The sequence below is a fragment of the Musa acuminata genome, chromosome BXJ3-1, assembly GCF_036884655.1.
Source record: "Musa acuminata AAA Group cultivar baxijiao chromosome BXJ3-1, Cavendish_Baxijiao_AAA, whole genome shotgun sequence".
Lineage (NCBI taxonomy): Eukaryota > Viridiplantae > Streptophyta > Magnoliopsida > Zingiberales > Musaceae > Musa > Musa acuminata.
The window spans coordinates 38,058,378-38,079,589 of NC_088349.1; the positions used below are offsets into that span (position 1 = coordinate 38,058,378).

General features: G+C 38.2%; 1 protein-coding gene across 1 annotated transcript; it reads left to right on the top strand.

The window, feature by feature from the left end:
• The first annotated feature begins 11,926 nt into the window (after positions 1 to 11,926).
• On the top strand, positions 11,927 to 13,657 carry LOC135628217 (peroxidase 47-like). Its single transcript, XM_065134781.1, has 4 exons — positions 11,927 to 12,260; positions 12,548 to 12,736; positions 12,816 to 12,978; positions 13,165 to 13,657. The coding sequence occupies exons 1-4, from the start codon at positions 12,045 to 12,047 to the stop codon at positions 13,560 to 13,562; spliced, it is 966 nt and encodes a 321-aa protein (XP_064990853.1). The 5' UTR covers positions 11,927 to 12,044; the 3' UTR covers positions 13,563 to 13,657.
• The last annotated feature ends 7,555 nt before the right edge of the window (positions 13,658 to 21,212 follow it).

Genomic DNA, 21,212 nt, shown 5'->3' on the forward strand with positions numbered 1-21,212 from the left:
ACATATGTACTAGGCCACTACGCCGTAGTCCCTAAATAATACCAGAGAATCTAATTCATTGGACATTTCTATTCTCAATTATTGTGTATCTATAGTTCATCATCTATCTAATATCTCAAAGATCATATTTCAGGCATAGTACTGTTAGGCCCATTCAATATCTACTCGATCCTCGCTTTAATCAGATTCTCCCGAAGAATTCTTTCTCTCTCAATCTAAATGATCATATTTAGGGATTTGCTTGAGCAAGAATATATGGGATATTACTTTCATGACATTGAGAGTGGATGATCCTTTGTCAACACTCAATACCTCTTGTAAGGTTGGTTGTCACTCCCGATGACCGATTGTTCTAGATTTGGAACTTCCAAGTTTATAAGTCTGGTATCAAAGAGTGGAGTACTCATACAGAACATTCTTTGTGTCTCAAGTCTAAGGATCAAATATACCACTGGGATGATGAAATTGTTAGGAACAAGTTCACTAAGAGGGGAGGTGAATTAGTGTAGTGGTAAAAATTATGTCGGTTCAAAACTTCATTGCGATTAAATCCGTTTCTGACGAAAACCATTTCATAAATATCTTAACTTGAAATTGTACGGAAACATAGTGAAGAAGGAATTCAGTTTGTAATAAAGACATTAGCAAGAAGTAAAATGCAAACCAGATTTTAGAGTGGTTTGGTCGTTGTGACCTACATCCACTTCGCCGATTCCTCTTCCGTCGAGGCCACGGGCATCCACTATCGATCTTCCTTTAATAAGCGAAGATCAACCTCCTTCTTACACCCCTCTTCTCTTTTTACTGGGTTTAGGAGACAACCCTTACAAGCACTCACTCCTCTCTCAAACTATTCTAACACTTAGACTAGAGGAGGATTCTCACAAGAGATTTCTACAGCATTTTTCCCTTTTTAAATTCTTTGTGTTTGTGTTTGTTAATCAGGTATAAGAGGGGTATTTATACGCTTCAAGTTGATTCAAACTTGGAGCCTAAAATGGTCTCATCCCAGGTTTCCTGGGTACTGACGGTACCACCTCCGTTCCTGGGCGGTACTACCACCGTAGGATCTAGTACTGAGCGGTACCACTACCGAACAAGGGTGGTACCACCACTAGTAGCATTGTTGCCAGCGGTACCACTGCCCAGCCTAGGTGGTACCATCGCCCAGGAATCTTATGGTGCTGTTCCCTAGGTGGTGCCACCACCGACCCTAGCAGTGCCACCACCGGCCAGGGTTTCAGCACCCTAGTTAGGCCTTGAATCCGGCCCAAACTAGTCCAACTTTGGGCCCAATTGGCCCCTAACAGAGTTGATGGGATTACCTCCCAATCCCAACTCTAATTATGTGTTAATTACGATTCCTAAGACATAATCAAGCAAGATAAGTATGGTTTCTTCCGGTGAGCTTCCGACGATCTTTTGGCGAACTTCCAACGATCTCTCGGCAATGTTCTGGCGGACTCCCAGTAAGCTCCTGGACTTCCCGACGATCTTCTTAGTGAATTTCGACAAGCTTCTTTGGCAAGCTCCTAGACTTCTCGGTTGGTTCCTGTAGAACTTCTGACGAACGTTTGGACTTCCGATGAACTCTCGAACTCCCAACAAAATCACGTTCACTCCAGGACTTCATTTTGCTTTATGCCTTTCTATCATAATTAATCCTGCACACACAAAAATACACTTCGATCAATTATTACTAAGCATGAATCATGTTGTCCGGCATGTCATTGGTCCATCGACGCTTCGTCCGATTCTTCGGCGCATCGTCCTCTCTTGTGGCCTATTACCCAATTGGCCAGTTGACTCTGCAACTCCAATATCCTTAACGCAATATCTGCTCTTCTTAGCCCAATGTTCAAATCCATGACCCAAAGCCTTATGTCGATACGTCGATCGATCCTCAAGCTCAACGTTCAATCTTCTAACATGTTCCTCCGGCCCAACATGATTCTTCTTACTTTAATTGTCTCATCTTGATCGAAGCATCCTGCGTCACTAAAAATGTAGATCAAATCATAAACACTTATCAATTGATTTCATCATCAAAATTCAAGATTTAACAATCTCCCCTTTTTTTATGATGACAACAAATTGATGACGGAGTTAACCTTAACTCTCGGAGTTTAAACAAACTCCCCCTATCAATATGTCATATTGATAGATCCTTGAATTCAAGCTGAATTCAAGTCATTGCAAATTTTATCATAAATATTTGTAACATGTCATCATGCATAACATGATCATACTTCTCCCCCTTTGTCATCAACAAAAAGAAGAAGTTCCAACTATCAAATGTTTGGATATAAGTTTAAATCATTGCATGAAAAACATAATATCAAGTTTTATGATCATGCAATTTGTAAGCTAGAAAATTTAGCAAGTGTTACATTATGCAAGCTTTCAAGTTTTAGACATGCAAGGTAATAAGATAGCAAGTTTACAACATACAAGCTAGCAAAAATTTCAAAAGCAAATTCAAGATAGCGATGTTCAAGATAGCAAGCTAGCAAAATTTTACAAACATTTTAAAATATGCAAGATAGCAATTTTGAGATGTTCAAGAAAGTAACTCTTGCTTCTTGAAATATAAGTTTTGCTAGATATGCAAGTTAACATTTTTTGCTTCTTGAGATAGGCAAGATTGCATTCTGCATGATGTTCAAGATAGCAAATTCTGCATCATGCAAGCTAGTGAATCTTACAACATTTTAGAATATGCATAATCACCAAATCATCATAAATTTTAATGATGTGAAAAATTACAAATTTTGCAAGTTTGCATTTGTACGTCTTGAGATTTGCAAGATAGCACTTCTTGCTTCTCTTTTGAGATGAACAAGCTAGCAAGTTTACTTCTTTTGCAATGTACAAGTTTCTCAATTTTGCATCTTGAGCTAGCAATTTTTCTTTCCCTTTATCATTGTCAAAAAGAAGAAAAGAATACAGTTTTGTATCTCTCTTTCCCTTAACAACGATTTCCAAGTCATGACAAAGGTAAAGTATTCATTCTTATTTCAAAATGCCATAATTGAGATAAACCTTGAATTCAAGTCAAAGCAATTTCAATCATGATTCACATCATATGCAATACATCACATACATCATCATAATAAAATGCATAAGTATTGCATGCATCATTCCAATTCATAAATATTTCACATCATGATGGTATCAATTTATCAAATTACATCCTACCATGCATGATCATAACTTCTCATTTGTATGCATCAAAATAATATCAAGAGTATTTTCATGCATAATTTCATATCATCACATGAAAAATATCAAGAGAATTTTGGTGTTGAGATACACAAATAATGAAGACAAATCAAGAGACACCATGATTCATTTTAACAAATCTCCTCTTAAATAAATAACGAAAATAATTCTTAGGAGATCAAATGATATAATATCTTGATTCATGCATAAGAAATCTCAAGTTATAAATTTCAAAAAATCAAGATAAAGCTCATTCAAATTCAAATCATCAAATCATCAAAATTTATTTCAAGAGATTCAAAATGACATAAATAACTTTATTAATCTCTTAGTGAAAATTCGATAAGATAGAGAAAAAGAAATTAAAAAAAAAAATACTTTTATCTTTTTAGTTGTTTTAATTCATGTGATTTGTTTTATATAAGCATGCTCAAGTTTCTCGTATAAAAACAATATATCATGGTTTAAAATCGAAAAAGTAAATCTCATAATAGAAATCATCAAGATCAATAAACCATAAATTACCCAAAAATCATCATTACTTCAAATCATACATAATTTAAATATAAAATCATCAAACATGATACTTACATTATTTCATATAAGCATGCCTTTTTTTCATTTATGCTAAATCAAAACATGCATCATTTTTAAAACCGAAAAAGCCACTTTCATTATGGTAAAAATAGATAGTCCATAAATCACTAAAATAATCATGCATAATTTTGAAATATAAATTTATTAAGCATGATCATTATGTATCACTACTTTGGGCATGACATTAAAACATGGTTTCAAGTTTTCAAGGTATGCATAATTTCATATTAAGCATGATATCAAACCTCTTAACATTTTCATTAAGACATCAAGCATCGTTTCATTAGATATAAATCATTTTCAATCAAAATCAAAAATCAATACGGAAATCAATATGATACACATTTTTATTTCTTTAGACAAAAGATTTGATTTATCTTTTTATGTGATTGATTTTATATAAGTATTCTCAAAATTTTCATGTGAAAGCCATCCAAAAAAACTCAAAAAGCAATACAAAATCATCACAATACACATAATTGTTTATACCATACAAGAAATTAATCACTAGATTTAATTCTAACATTTTGTTCATTTATCATAAGACATGTAATTTTCATGATCATTTTTAAAATTACTAGAATGATAAGCATGATCCTAATTTTTTTAGGATTTTCATTATATTAAACATGCAATTTTTAAGAAAATTAATTCTAAACTAAATTTAAAATAACTCATGAAAAGCATTATGTAATTTCAAAATAAATTAAGGGCATTTTGATTACCTCATCATCGAAAGCTGTTAAGGCGTAGTTTGCCACCTCGCCTTTGTTGATTTTCTCCTCGTCTTCGGAGGAGCTTGATTCATCCAAAGTCACCTTTTTCTTCTTGCATTCATAGCAAGTAGTTGTATTCTTTTTGTTCTTTAATTTTTGTTTTATGAACTTTTTAAATCTCATAGTGAGGAGTTCAAGTTCACCATCACTTGAGCTTATGCTCGAGTAGTCTTCGATTGTTCTCAGTCTGAAATCCTTCCTGTACTTTAGAAGGTGGTTCTCAAGTTCTTCACGTGCATTGCACATCATTTCATAGGTCATTAGAGACCCGATAAGTTTTTCGATCAAAAAAATATTCAAATTTTTTTATTCTTGAATAGCTATTATTTTTGAATCCCAATTTTTAGAAAGCAATCGTAAAATCTTGTTAACGAGTTCAAAATTAGAAAAGCATTTGCCAAGAGCTTTTAAACCATTGACGACATCCATAAAATTGGTGTACATGTCAACAACGGTTTCACTTGGTTTCATATGAAACAATTTGAAATCATGTATTAAAAGATTAATCTTTGAAACTTTTAATCTACTAGTGTCTTCGTATGTGGTTTCAAGAATATGCCAAATATTGAAAGTCGTTTCGCACTAAGAAACCCAATTGAATTCGTTTTTGTCTAAGACACAAAATAGAGCATTCATAGCTCTAGCATTTAAAGAAAACGTCTTCTTCTCCAAATCATTCTAATCATTCATCGGAAGAGAAGACCTTTGAAATCTATTTTAGACCATATTCCATAAATTTAAATCAATCGAAAGCAAGGAAACTCTCATTCGAGTTTTCCAATAAGTGTAGTCCGTCCCATTGAAAAAGGGAGAATGAATAAGAGAAAGTCTCTCTTGAAAGCCGAAATGAGCCATTTCTCTTGGGTGTTAAACCAATGAGAAATACGAGACTCTGATATCAACTGTCAGGAATAAGTCGGCACTAAGAGGGGGGGGTGAATTAGTGCGGCGGTAAAACTTACGTCGGTTCAAAACTTTATTGTAATTAAATCCATTTTCGATGAAAATTATTTCATAAATATTTTAACTTGACATTGTACGAAAACGTAGTGAAAGAGGAATTCAGTTTGCAATAAAGATAAATAGCAAGAAGTAAAATGCAAATCAGATTTTAGAGTGGTTCTGTCGTCGTGACCTACATCCACTTCGCTGATTCCTCTTCCGTCGAGGCCACCGGCATCCACTATCGATCTTCCTTTAATAGGCGAAGATCAACCTCCTTCTTACACCCCTCTTCTCCTTTTACTAGGTTTAGGAGACAACCCTTACAAGCACTCACTCCTCTCTCAATCTATTCTAACACTTAGACTATAGGAGGAATCTCATAAGAGATTTCAACAGCATTTTTCCCTTTTTAAATTCTCTATACTTGTGTTTGTTAACTAGGGATGAGAAGGGTATTTATAGGCTTCAAGTTGATTCAAACTTGGAGCCTAAAAAGGTCTCATCCCAGGTTTCTTGGGTACTAGCGGTACTACCACCATTCCTGGACGATACTATCGTCGTAGGATCTGGTATTGGGTGGTACCACCGCCGAACAAGGGCTGTACCACTGCTAGCAGCATTGCTGCTAGTGGTACCACCACCCAGTCTGGGCAGTACCACCGCCCAGGAATCCTGGGGTGTTGTTCCCTAAGCAGTGCCATCGTCGGCCCTAGCGGTGTCACCGTTGGCTAGGGTTTCAGCACCCTGGTTGGGCCTTGAATCCAGCCCAAACCAATCCAGCTTCAGGCCTAGTTGACCCCTAACAGAGTTGATGGGATTACCTCCCAATCCCAACTCTAATTATGTGCCAACTACGATTCCTAAGACATAATCTAAGCAAGATAAGTCTGGTTTCTTCCGGCAAGCTTCCGACGATCTTCCGGTGAACTTCCGACGATCTCTCGGCAATGTTCTGGCGGACTCCCGTCATGCTCCTGTTCTTCATGACGATCTTCTTGGTGAGTTCCGACAAGCTTCTTTGGCAAGCTCCTAGACTTCTCGGTTGGTTCCGGTAGAACTTCTGACAAATGTCCGGACTTCCAACGAACTCTCGAACTCCCAATGAAATCGCGTTCTTGACTTTGGGACTTCATTTTGCTTTATGCCTTGCTATCATAGTTAATCCTACACACACAAAAATACACTTCGATCTAGACAATTATTACTAAGCATGAATCATGTTGTCCGGCATGTCATTGGTCCATCGACACTTCGTCCGATTCTTCGGCGCATCGTCCTCTCTTGCGGCCTATTGCCTAATCGGCCAGTTGACTCTGCAACTCTAATATCCTTAGCGCAATACACACTCTTCTTGGCACAATGCCTGAATCCATGGCCTGAAGCCTTCTGTCGATACGTCGACCGACCCTCCGACTCAACGTTCAATCTTCTGACATGTTCCTCCAGCCCAACATGATTTTTCTTGCTTTAATTGTCTCATCCTGATCAAAGCATCCTACATTACTAAAAACATAGATCAAATCATAAACACTTATCAATTGGTTTCATCATCAAAATCCGAGATTCAACATAAATCACTATCTGACAATGAGGCATCATCAACCATCCAATATTCTATGAGCAGATCGATATGTGAACTCATTCTCCAATGAGCACCTACATTGTATCCCTAGTGTCTCCCATACAAGCAACTATGAGACCAATTACCTCCATCATATGGATGGGTATACAGCACACTAGTCTATATGGTTATCTCGGTGTCTCTCTTGAGCAACCTATGACTAAAATTATTTAGGGTTTATATTTAAAGGCAAATCGATCTCATTATTGTGATATCATCATGATCCGATTTCTATTGCATAAAGCCATGAACATTATAATATATGTAACAAGCAATATAAAGTGAGAAAAATGTCAAATATGTAATAGGCAAGAGTACGTATCATGTCACACGTGTCATCACTCACGTGATTGACTTATAGAACACCTATGACTAGCACTGTATACTTATCCATATGATGGAAGTGGTTCGTCTTCTCATAGTTGCTCATATGGGGATACTAAGGATACAGGTGCTCATTAGAGAATGAGTTCACTGATCGATCCACTCATTAAATACTGGATGGTTAATGATACCTTATTGTCAAACAATGATTTCATCGTACCAGTTGTGTATCTAATCCTTAGATTTGAGATACTAAGGATGTCCTATATGAGCCTATACTCTTTGATACTGGACTTATAGGTCATGAAGTTCTAGATCTAGTACAATCGATCATTTAGAGTAGTAGTCATTCTTACGTAGGCTATTGAGTGTCAATAGAGGATTATCCACTCTTAGTATTATAAGTGGAATATCCATTCTTGCTCAGATAAATCCCTTACTAGAGTAATTTGAATTAAGAGAAAAAGAGTTCTCTGGGAGTATCTGATTAGAGCGAGACTCGAGGAGAAACTGTATGGGCCTAATAACACTATACCTGGTATATAGTCTTTGAGATATTAGATGGATGAGGGACTATAGGTATATGGTAATTGAGGATAGATAGATCCAAAGGATTGGATTCTCTTATATCGTTTGGGGACTCTGACGTAGTAGCTTAGTATGTCCACAATCGATAAGTCGGGTGAATTATTATAGAGATAATAATTTACTGAGCCAAAAGGAGTTCTAACCGGTATGACTCACGTCCAGCTCGATATTGGGCCTAAAGGATCACACATATATGGTAGGTGTTACGACAAGTTAAGGTTCGGATATAAGATATCTACTATAGCCCCTATCTTAATAGATATCCAATAAGCCCCTGAATTATTGGATCCTATGGATGAGATACAATAAGAGCCAATAAGAGATTATTGGGTAGAGATTCACTAAAACAAAATGCTTCGGTAGTTGGATAGAGATCCAATACCAATAGGGCAAGATCCATTAGGGTTAAGTTGATAAGAGACCTCTATAAATAGGAGAAAACCAAATGACTATAGGCTAGACTCCTTTTGGCTGCCACCTCCTATTCTCCTCTCCCTCTCTCTTCCTCAGCCAACAACCACTAGTTGACCTTCTTTATCCTTTCCTACATATCTATAGAATTTCAGGAATATACAATCTCTCTAGGTATCATGCATCTCTTAACATAATGTGATTTTTTAATTTTACAAGTTTTTACGTACCAATTTTTACACAAAAATCAAAAATTATTTTCTGTAAAAATTTAGGATTTCTATTTTCTATCTTTCTACTACTTATGTGATATCATCCCAATTTTTCACACTTTCTAATTTGGTGTGAGTTTCCTTAAGAGTGAGTTAGATGACTCACTTTAGGCTTTTGTAAGTTTAAGTCTCCCACCTTTAAATGTTGGTGTTGGACTATTTGGTTGTAGTGTCTTGTCACAATGTGCTTATAGGTTAAGATTCATAGATGCACCTTGGCCTAGACTTCATCGATTAGATTAAGGTTCACCCTAAGTTCTCAGACCAACACCCCTTCGTTGTAGTCATGGGTTTGGATAGTTGAGAGCATTATCACTCATGGAATAACTATTTTGGTTTCTTAAGTAAGGTGAAAAGAGATTGTCTTATGGATATCTGAAGTAAGGTGAATAACTATTTTGTTGGACTATCTAGGTATTGTTTGATAGCTTTAGATGATACTTGAAAGCTCATTAATCCCTTTAGCATCGGTCCTTCCATAATAACATAATTGGTGACTTTTGTCTATCCATTCATTTGAGTGCATGCTAAAAATAAGATAGAGTGTGATGCTAAAAGAGTTATAAAATTCTTTAAATTTTATATTATTGAATTAAATTGGAGTTTCATTGTTAGTAATAAAGATCATTTGGAACACCTGTGTAGAAGACCAAAATTAGCATAAAGCCCACTATCGAGAGGTTATTGATAAATAGATATATAACTCATCCTCAAGATGTGAACTAGTTATGAAGGTGAGCCAAGGTATTACTTGAATTGGTTAAACACCATTTGACATTCACACATTTATGGAATTCCTTTAGCTACTTCAAGATCTGAAAGAATGGTAGACACCTATCATGGATTTTAAAAAGAAGCCGACTTAAAGCGATGATTTGATCGGTCAATTATTGAATTTTTTTTACTAATGATGAGGTTCATATCTAGTATGGTGTTCATATCTAGTATGGAATTGTCAATGACAAATCACATATTACAACGTAAGTTTATTGGAAGAATTTGAGTTTGTTTTACTTGCAGTTAGAACAACATCCATTGCAAGGATAAAGAACAAGAAGCGAAGAGGAACCTATCATTGAAGATATTTTTTTTTGCCATGGATCAAAACATCCAATCCTTTATTTATTCAAAAATTCTCTACCACTTTGTATGTCAAAAAGGAAGCTCCAGTTTAGTTTGTTAAGGTCTTTGGAAAAGATGATTTTGTGGAGACAATCTTAATCTTTAATTCATTAATCATCCAGACAAGGCAAAGTAAGCTTATTACACTCGAGTATACTCACTATAACTCTAAACTCTATGATCTTCATGATCCAACCAACGAATTTTATATAGTCCTCATGGATACATCATATATATTATATTTAATATAAATCTATTTTCTTCAAGACACTTTTTTTTTCATTTTTCAAGAATCAATAGTTAATTTTATTCATTCTTTTAAAGGGTTTTAATGTGTTTTACCTCTTGATATGATAAACATTTTCATGATGCCTTCCAACAATGGACAAGTTTAATTCTAACATTGCTAACAGTGCCTTGCATAAGCAAAAAAAACTACCTTTTGATGAACTACCATTCAAGAAAGCACTTTGCAAGGGCTAATCAAATTGCTTACCATCTTGCATAAGTCTAGTAATGGGCATCCAGTGTCCTTGTAAAATCTCATCCTCTTCTCATGCTAAAGGCCACCAACAGATATGCCAAATACCTCTGTGTTTTTGTTATCTACAGGATGACAAGCTTAATTGTGATAGATCATGAAATTATTCACAGGATGGATACATAGGTTTTATCGTTACAACGATGGATGGTACTTTATGTTTTGGTTGGTTGTAGGTACTTGAGCAATATGAACATAATACATTGTGAAGGTAAAAGGATTTTGGAGCGCCTCGAAGCGGCAAATAGGAGGGCACCCAATTTATCATTGTGGAAACCTGACTCTTGAGTCATTGTGGATGTTCTTACCAATGAATCTTCTCCTTCGTGAAAGGAGTATTTTTGTATACTTGAATCATTTTGTTGTCTACTCTATGTCCTAAACTCTGATCTTGAGTAGTGGCAGCACCACTGACACCAGAACAAACAATAGGCTCCAAGAAAAGGTGAAACAAGGATCAAAAACAAGAAAGAGAAAGTGATGGTCTAATCTTCTTATTTACTCACATCAAGTTGGCCGATCTGTGTGATTGCAAGCCTCGAATGCCCCACCATCACCCGAGAAGGTAACAACGCTGCACTGCACCGCACAATTCAACAGGAAGCAAATTGGTGCTAGCTTTATCCATTTGCTTAACTATCTCCAAAGCACTACCACTCGATAAAGCACCCACTGTAGCTCAAAGTTTGAAGACGTGGTTCATCTTCTTCCTCGCTGCCTCATCTCTTAGTCAGAAACCATCAGTGTCTAAATCGTGGCATCACCATGCTGCAATTCTCCAAGACAACACCCATATGCTGAGGACAAGACGATTCTTTGGCGGCTGCTTAAGATTGAAATCTCCAAGATATCTTCCAGGGTTGATGATCTTAGAACAGAAAAGTGCAACCCACATCCAGTCTCAGGCATATAAATTGCTTTGTGGTGTTCAAAAGCAGAATTTTATCGAACGATAGTGCTCACTTTAGACTTCCCGCTACTCCACTACAAATCCAAATGGAATGTTATTGCCTGCTAAATGACTGTGGAGCTCATGGTGGATGATCTATCCATCCCTTCTCAAAGAAACAAGAATTAATGACCCACTTCCAGGGTGATGATGATGACGATAATGAGATCAGATAGCATATTGAACATTGGAGCCAGCTTTTATCCCACTTCTGTTGACTTGTGCTGGTACCAAATCAATCCCTAAGAACATGTCTTTTATTTAGTCTTTTCACTGTCTTGTTTGTATACTGCCGCTCTTGTGAAACACGTGGAGATGTAAATGGTGTGTGCCATGCGCACGTAAGTTTCTTCCACTGTCACTTGTTTAGTTGCTTGACAGGATATAGCATTACTAGGAGCCTTTTTCTGCTTGCGTAGTGTTAGGTTATCTCAAATCACGCACTCTTGTTGTGTTGTATGACTCGTTCCCATTGAAGAATCTTCCAACTCAATGTAATGGTAGTGCAGATGTATAAATACGCACCAAGGTCGCCTCAGCCAGATACAGAGCATTCAGCTGTTGGGTACTCATCCAAAACTCATCTCGACCATATAGAATACGTTGCTTTTACGGCCTGTCATATATATATATATACTCCTTTGGATCTTTGTAGTCGACAACCAAAGCAGAGAATATGATTGCTTCTCATCTGATGGAGTTGCTGCTGCTGATTGAGCTGCTACTTTTCGGAGTTCAGCTTAGCGTGGCATCTTTGACTTCAAATTATTATGCTGCGATCTGCCCTTTCGCTGAGTTCATCGTGAGGAACACAGTGAACCAGGCGTTGCGTAGTGATGCCACTCTTGCTGGAGGTCTTCTGAGGCTACACTTTCACGATTGTTTTGTCCAGGTTTACCTGAATTCATGATCTCGTTTAGTATGAACTAATTGGTGTCTTATTTCTCACGTTAGCCATTTATAAGTACTTGCTCAGCTTGCTTCGACAGCGAACCCATCAAATTCCGTGCCTAAACCTCACGCCCTTTGCCCGTCGTCAGTTAAACCATCATATAGCCCGTTTCGTGTTATTCTTATTGGTACATAGCAACAGAAGAAATAACAAGAGTAGCTGTGGAGATGCTTGATTCAACATAACTCGTAGCTATCAAGTGTTCTCATTTGCTTTAAATGATTTAGGGATGTGATGGATCGGTTCTCATCGATTCTACCGAGGATAACACCGCAGAGAAGGACTCTCCTGCGAACCTGAGTCTACGTGGATACGAGGTCATAGATCAGGCCAAGCAAATGCTCGAGAATCAATGCCCCGGAGTTGTTTCATGTGCAGATATCGTTGCACTGGCAGCCAGAGATGCAGTTTTTATGGTACGATCGATAATGCTTCACTTCCTTTCTGATCGTTGTCTGCTTTTTGACACTAATGTTACTTTTGGTTCTTAATCAGTCTGGAGGTCCCTACTACGACGTAGCAAAGGGAAGAAAGGATGGGAGACGTTCCAGAATAGAAGACACCATCAACCTGCCTCCGCCAACCTTAAATAGCACAGACCTCATCGAGATGTTTGCTAAGCATGGGTTTACCGTTCAGGAACTGGTGGCCTTGTCTGGTAGAGTATCACAAGCGTCCTCGAATATTAATCATAATCGAATTGCCACGACACTGTATTATGTCGTCTTCTTATGGGAAAGCATCGAGAGATGTGATTAGATTAGAGAGTGTTACGATTCAAGAGGAAGCATGAAGAGATGATGTGACCTTTGCCTGCTGCTGCTGCTGTCCTTTGTTTCCGCAGGTGCTCACACTCTGGGCGCTGCGAGGTGCTCCTCGTTCAAGAAACGGCTGAGCAACTTCGACCCCAACAACGACGTGGATCCAACGCTGGATTCGAATTACGCGAGGATGCTGTCGAGATCATGCAGCGCAGGAGATGATACACAAGTGGGCTTCGATTTCACCAGGACCAGGTTTGACGTCAACTACTACTACGCACTGCAAGGGAGGATGGGGCTGCTCACCTCGGACCAAACACTGTACACCAACCCTCAAACGCAGTACATCGTCAACGGCTACGCGATGAACCAAGCCAGTTTCTTCTCCGATTTCCAGCAAGCAATGATCAAGATGGGGTCTCTAAATGTCAAAGAGGGCAATCAAGGAGAGATCAGGAGGAACTGCCGGCAAGTCAACTGATGCATGCAGTAGTGCGTTGTTCTCACTTGCAGTTCCAAGCTGTGTTTGTGGTTTTGGCAATCTTAATCTGACTTCATAATATATATTTCTAATAAGACTGCTGTAAGTAAAGTGAGGTATGGATGGTGAGTTCTAATACTCCTTCGCTACATGTCTAGGTTCCTGAATTTAAGATGATGTATATGTAGGTTACCTACTTAAAATTTGACCTCGATAACACCGGTGCAATTATTTCAGGCCACTTATTTTTAGAAACACTCAACGAATTTGATCAAATCATAGACATTATGTCTATAGAAACATAATGGGCTTGATTCAATCCGGTCACCAGACATCATATTGGACAACGATTGAACACAAACTTCAATTATCATATAGTTAATAGTCTTTTTTTTTTTTTTATCTTCACCTTTCTAACATATCCTATTTATTGGTAAATGTATATGGTTTATGTTAGGATCGAGAGCACTAAGAGGGGGGGGGTGAATTAGTGCAGCGGAAATCTTACAGCGATTAAAAGCTAAAAGCTGCGTTCGTTCAATAAAAACTATTATGATGCAAAAGCTAATTCTCAGTTTGTATCTAAGTGCAGTTTGCGTCTAAGCGCAGATTGCGTCTAAGCGCAGTTTGCGTCTGAACACAGTTTGCGTCTGAACACAGTTTGCGTCTAAGCGCAGTTTTGCGTCTAAGCGCAGTTTACGTCTAAACTCAGATTTACGTCTAAACGTAGATTTACGTCTAAACGTAGTTTTACGTCTAAACGCAGATTTACGTCTAAACTCAGATTTACGTCTAAATGTAGTTTTGCGTTTAAAAGCAGTTTTGAACCTGGAAAAGCGTTTTACGTAGAAAGCAATTTGCAGTTATAAATGGAGTCCGAATGTAAGCGTAAACTGCAGTGTGAAGATCGTACGAAAACACGATTTACGTTTGAATGCAGATTCTGAAAGAACAGCACTTAGAACTTGTTCGTGAAAGCGCAGAGAGCAGTAGTAATGGAGGAGGTTTGCAGTAATGATAAAGTGCTCAAAAATAAACGCAAACCAGAGATTTAGAGTGGTTCGGTCAGCCTTGACCTACTCCACTTTTGGCTTCCTCCACCGACGAGGTTGCCGACGTCAACTAGCTGCCTTCCTTCAATGGGCGAAGGCTAACTGCCCTTTTACAGTTTCTCTCCTTTTGACAGGCTCAGGAGACAACCTTTACAGATCCTTTCTCTCCTCTCTTTACAACTCAAGACTTGAAGAACAGAAGGAGGAGAACTTTAGGACTTTACACAAATTTGAGCTCTTAGAATCACTGAAAAGATCAAGAATTCGGTGTGGATCTGTATCTTTTCAGTGCTGAATGGGTGGGGTATTTATAGGCCCCAACCCAGTTCAAATTTGGAGCTCAAAACGATCAAATCGATCAAATCCCAGAATTCTGGGATCAGGCGGTTGCACCTCTTGACTGGAGAGGTGGCACCGCCTGGCAGAGCTCGAAGACTGAGCTCAGGCGATTGCTTCTCTCTGCCAGAGCTCGAAGACTGGGCTCGGTGATTGCATCACCTGGCAGAGCTCGAAGACTGAGCTTGGTGATTGCATCACCTGGCAGAGCTCGAAACTGAGCTCGGTGGTTGCATCACCTGGCAGAGCTCCAAACTGAGCTCAGGCTGATGCACCTCTCTGCCAGAGCTCGAAGACTGAGCTCGGTGATTGCATCACCTGGCAGGGCTCGAGACTGAGCTCAGGCTGATGCACCTCTCTGCCAGAGCTCGAAGACTGAGCTCGGTGGTTGCATCGCCTGGCAGAGCTCGAAACTTGAGCTCTGGCGGTGCTACCTCTTGGCAGAGGAGGTTACACCACCCAGTCTAGCTCGAAGACTGAGCTCTGGGCGGTTGCACCTCTCGGCTGGGGTGGTTGCACCTCCCAGCCTCGCAGCCCTGGCGGTTGCACCTCCTGGCTGGGGCGGTTGCACCTCCCAACCCCCACAGCCCAGGCGGTTGCACCTCCTGGCTGGGGCGGTTGCACCTCCTGGTGCAATCAGGGTCCGAATGGTTCACTCCATTCGGCCCACTTTGAATCTTTTCAGGGGCCCAATTGCCCCAAGATTAAGCTAATGGGATCACCTCCCATTTTCATGCTTAATCATCATGCTAACTACGATTAACTCTAAGACAACTTCTGCAGCTTTGCTCCGATGCGTCAATCGCTTCTTCCGGCGAGTTTCCGGCGAACTTCCGTCGATCATCCGATGAACCCTCGGTGATGCTTCTGCGGACTTCCGGCAAACTCCTGGACTTTGCGACGATCCACTTGGCGAGTTCCGACGAGCTTCGCTTGGCAAGCTTCTGGACTTCTCGGATCTGTCCTCGCTGAACCTCCGACGACCGTCCGAACTTCCGTCGAACTCTTGAACTCCCAACGTGATCATGATCTTGACTCCGGCGCAACTCCTGCTGCTTGTCTATCTTTCATCGTAGTTAATCCTGCACACTTAAAACAAAACTTCGATCGAGACAATTAATCCTTAGCAATTAACCAAGTTGTCCGGCATGTCATTGGTCCCTCGACGCTTCGTCTGATTCTTCGGCGCATCGTCCTCTCCTGCGGCCTATTGCCCAATCGGCCAGTTGACTCCGCAACTCCGATATCCTTGGCACAATACCCGCTCTACTTGGCCCGATGCCCGAGTCCATGGCCCGAAGCCTTCTGTCGATACGTCGACCGATCCACCGGCCCGACGTCCAATCTTCTGACATGTTCCTCCGGCACAACATGATTTTCCTGCTTTAATTGTCTCATCCTGATCAAAGCATCCTGCGTTACTCAAAACGCAGATTAAATCATAAACATATATCAAGTAGTTTCATCATCAAAATACGAGATTCAACAATCTCCCCCTTTTTGATGATGACAACCACTTGATGACGGAGTTAAACTTAACTCCCGGAGTTTAAACAAACTCCCCCTATCAATATGCCATATTGATAGAACCTTGAATTCAACCTGAATTCAAGTCATTGCAATATTCATCATGAATACTTGCAACACGTCAACATGAACATATGCATAAACTTATGCATCACATGTCATGTCATCAACATACTTCTCCCCCTTTGTCATCAACAAAAAGGAGAAGTACCACAATCAAGTGTTTGTGATATTGGTTCAACTTATTGCATGAAAAACATATTATCAAGTTTTATCATCATGCTGTTTTGAAGCCAGAAAATTTAGCAAATGTTACATCATGCTTAGAATATTCAGGCTATCAAGTTTTAGATATGCAAGTTTTACAGCATACAAGATAGCACTTTTAGAACATGCAAGCTAGCAGTTTTGAGATGTTCAAGAAGGCAACTCTTGCTTCTTGAAAATTTTGCTCACTTTGCTAGATGCGCAAGTTAGCATTTTTGCCTCTTTTGAGATAGCAACTTTTTGCTTCTCTTTAGACCAACAAGCTAGCAATTTTTACGATATACAAGTTTCACAATATATAAGCTAGCAAAAATTTCGAAAGCAAATACAAGATAGCTTTCTTGTGTAAGCTCATGATTCTTGCTTCCTATTGCAATGTGCAAATTGCAAGTTTTGCTTCAACTAAGATATTCAAGATAGTGATGTTCAAGAAGACAATTTTTCTTCTTGAAATGAGCAAGTTAGCAATCTTTGCTACTTAAGATAGGCAAGCAAGCAGTCAAGTTTTTGCATCTTCTTGACTTGTACAAGCTAGCTATCTCCCCCTTTGTCATTGTAAAAAGGAAGAGAGAATACAGTTTTGTACTTCTTTTTTTCTTTTACAACGATTTCAAAATCATGACAAAGGATGAATAATCAAGTTATGAATGTCAAGACAATTTTTCATCATGAATATTTTATCATTGCATGCATCATTATCATAAGTTGAAGTATTACATGCATGATATCATATCACCATTCATAATTACATTAATGTTTCAATATAGCAATTTCTTCTCAAAATGTGTAACTTGGCACTCATAGCATTTTAGATCATGATTTACATCATATGCAATACATCACATCATAATTAGAAAGCACAAGTATTGCATGCATAATTGCACATCATAAATGTTTCATATCATGATGGTATCAATTTTGTCAAATTATATCCTACCATGCATGATCAAAACTTCTCCCCATTTTATCATTGAAAACAAGAAGAAAGTAGGGGGTAGAGCATAAAAGTATTAAATATTTTAATCATTTCAAGGCATCATAGATCAAGTTATGATTCGTGATTCATCATAAAGCAAGTTAGTTTTCAATCATCACATAAGGCATTTAAGGAATTTTTGAAACATAGGAGAATGATTAATTTAAGCATACAATGTTTCAATCCAATTCAAGTCATGAATATCAATGCTTTCATATTGTGAGTATCAATTTATGAATACCACAGGATATTATTTGTGACTTCAATTTTGCAAGATCAAGATTATGATTCAAATAAAACTTATTCAAATCAATTCATAATCAAGTCATTAAAATTAATTTCGAGATTCACAAAATATCATGAAATCAAAAGACAAGTTGCATTTCATTTGAAGAACTCCTTTTTGATAAATCTAGGGAGCATAATGAACGATCTTGATTTATAAAGAGCTTCATGTTATAATTATCAAGATCATGATTTTAATAATTATTCTCTTTAGCAAAGAATCACAAAAGCACTTTATTTTTGCATTAGAATTCTCATTGTATTATGATTTATAAATTCTTTTTCTGCACATGAATCATAGGAGATATGTATGTGAAACAAATCTTTGCAAGCAAAGACACTATCATTCATATTTCAAGATGGAATTTATAAGCAGGAATCATTCCATTTTAGAAAAATATTTTTCATAAGTGTATGAGAAAACCCGATTGTTAGGATACCAATTGTTAAGTGAATCCGAAAATGAAATTAGTACTTTCATGCATTCGGATAAGATTTTGCTATAGATTTTCAAGTTCAATTATGAAGATAAAACATGCTCATGATCATAAAAATTTATGTATCCAAAACATATAATTTCCAACATGTTATAGTGTAAAATCATCATGGCAATTAAGTGATTTGAACATTGAATCAAGAATGTCCGAAAAATAATCTTAACACGTTCATGCATTCGAGCACATTTTTGCCATAGTTTTTCAAATATACTCATGAGAATAACACATGCTTATCATTGGCTTAAAACCTCATGCATAAAATTGTTAATCAAAATATTTAATATCATCATTATGCATTTCTTCAAATCAAACATGATCTTTAATTAAAGTCGAGAAATATCAATGGAAATCAACGTAATACACATTTTTACTTCTTAACCATGATTTCATATTTTCAATCAAGATCATTTTATTTATTTATTATAGCATATGCAATATTATCATTTTCGAAATTACTAGCATGATCATGTAATTTTCAAGAAAATTAATTCTAAACTAAAAAGAAAATACATCATGAAAGCGTCAAGTAATTTCAAAATAAATCAAAGGCATTCTAATTACCTCAACGTCGTAGGCTGTTAAGGCGTAGTTTGCCGCCTTGCTTTTGTTGACTTTCTCTTCTTCGGAGGAGCTCGATTCATCCCAATTTTTGTTCTTCTTCTTGCGTTTAAAGCAAGTAGTTTGATTCTTTTTGCTTTTTAATTTTCGTTTCATTTGTAGTTTAAGTTCACCATCACTTGAGCTTATGCTCGAGTGGTCTTCAAATGTTCTATGTCCCAAATCCTTCCTGTTCTTTGGAAGGTTGTTTTGTTCATCATTGTCCTCATCACTTGAGTCATCGCTCAAGTGGCATTCATTTGTCCAGAGTTCCAAATCCTTCCTGTTCTTTGGAAGGTGGTTCTCAAGTTCTTCACGTGCATTGCACGTCATTTCATATGTGATTAATGAACCAATTAGTTCTTCAAGTGGAAATTGGTTCAAGTTTTTCGATTCTTGAATAGCAGTTACTTTTGAATCCCAAGTTTTAGAAAGTGAGCGCAAAACTTTGTTAACGAGTTCAAAATCCGAAAAGCTTTTACCAAGTGAATTTAAACCATTGACGACATCCGTAAAACGGGTGTACATGTCAACAATGGTTTCGCTTGGTTTCATATGAAAAAGCTCGAAATCATGCAGTAAAATATTAACTTTCGAGTCTTTGACTCTACTAGTTCCCTCATGCGTGATTTCAAGAGTGCGCCAAATATCGAAAGCCGTTTCGCACAAAGAAACCCGATTGAACTCATTTTTGTCCAAAGCGCAAAATAAGACATTCATAGCCTTTGCGTTTAAAGAAAAATACTTCTTCTCTAAATCCGACCATTCGTTCGTCGGTTTAGAGGGAAGTTGAAAACCATTTTCAACGATATTCCATAAATCCAGATTTAGAGAAATCAAGAAAACTCTCATTCGAGTTTTCCAGTAAGTGTAGTCCAATCCGTTAAAGAACGGTGGACGAAAGACCGAAAAGCCCTCTTGAAGAGCCATTTCTCTCGGGTGTAAATCCGAAATGAGAGATACCCTGCTCTGATACCAATTGTTAGGATCGAGAGCACTAAGAGGGGGGGGGTGAATTAGTGCAGCGGAAATCTTACAGCGATTAAAAGCTAAAAGCTGCGTTCGTTCAATAAAAACTATTATGATGCAAAAGCTAATTCTCAGTTTGTATCTAAGTGCAGTTTGCGTCTAAGCGCAGATTGCGTCTAAGCGCAGTTTGCGTCTGAACACAGTTTGCGTCTGAACACAGTTTGCGTCTAAGCGCAGTTTTGCGTCTAAGCGCAGTTTACGTCTAAACTCAGATTTACGTCTAAACGTAGATTTACGTCTAAACGTAGTTTTACGTCTAAACGCAGATTTACGTCTAAACTCAGATTTACGTCTAAATGTAGTTTTGCGTTTAAAAGCAGTTTTGAACCTGGAAAAGCGTTTTACGTAGAAAGCAATTTGCAGTTATAAATGGAGTCCGAATGTAAGCGTAAACTGCAGTGTGAAGATCGTACGAAAACACGATTTACGTTTGAATGCAGATTCTGAAAGAACAGCACTTAGAACTTGTTCGTGAAAGCGCAGAGAGCAGTAGTAATGGAGGAGGTTTGCAGTAATGATAAAGTGCTCAAAAATAAACGCAAACCAGAGATTTAGAGTGGTTCGGTCAGCCTTGACCTACTCCACTTTTGGCTTCCTCCACCGACGAGGTTGCCGACGTCAACTAGCTGCCTTCCTTCAATGGGCGAAGGCTAACTGCCCTTTTACAGTTTCTCTCCTTTTGACAGGCTCAGGAGACAACCTTTACAGATCCTTTCTCTCCTCTCTTTACAACTCAAGACTTGAAGAACAGAAGGAGGAGAACTTTAGGACTTTACACAAATTTGAGCTCTTAGAATCACTGAAAAGATCAAGAATTCGGTGTGGATCTGTATCTTTTCAGTGCTGAATGGGTGGGGTATTTATAGGCCCCAACCCAGTTCAAATTTGGAGCTCAAAACGATCAAATCGATCAAATCCCAGAATTCTGGGATCAGGCGGTTGCACCTCTTGACTGGAGAGGTGGCACCGCCTGGCAGAGCTCGAAGACTGAGCTCAGGCGATTGCTTCTCTCTGCCAGAGCTCGAAGACTGAGCTCGGTGATTGCATCACCTGGCAGAGCTCGAAGACTGAGCTTGGTGATTGC

Excerpts from the sequence above, each read along its gene's own strand:
- LOC135628217 (XM_065134781.1), top strand. The coding sequence starts at position 12,045 with ATGATTGCTTCTCATCTGATGGAGTTGCTGCTGCTGATTGAGCTGCTA. Across the intron at positions 12,737-12,815 it reads CCAGAGATGCAGTTTTTATG|TCTGGAGGTCCCTACTACGA; the intron begins GTACGATCGATA and ends GTTCTTAATCAG. Across the intron at positions 12,979-13,164 it reads GGAACTGGTGGCCTTGTCTG|GTGCTCACACTCTGGGCGCT; the intron begins GTAGAGTATCAC and ends TTGTTTCCGCAG.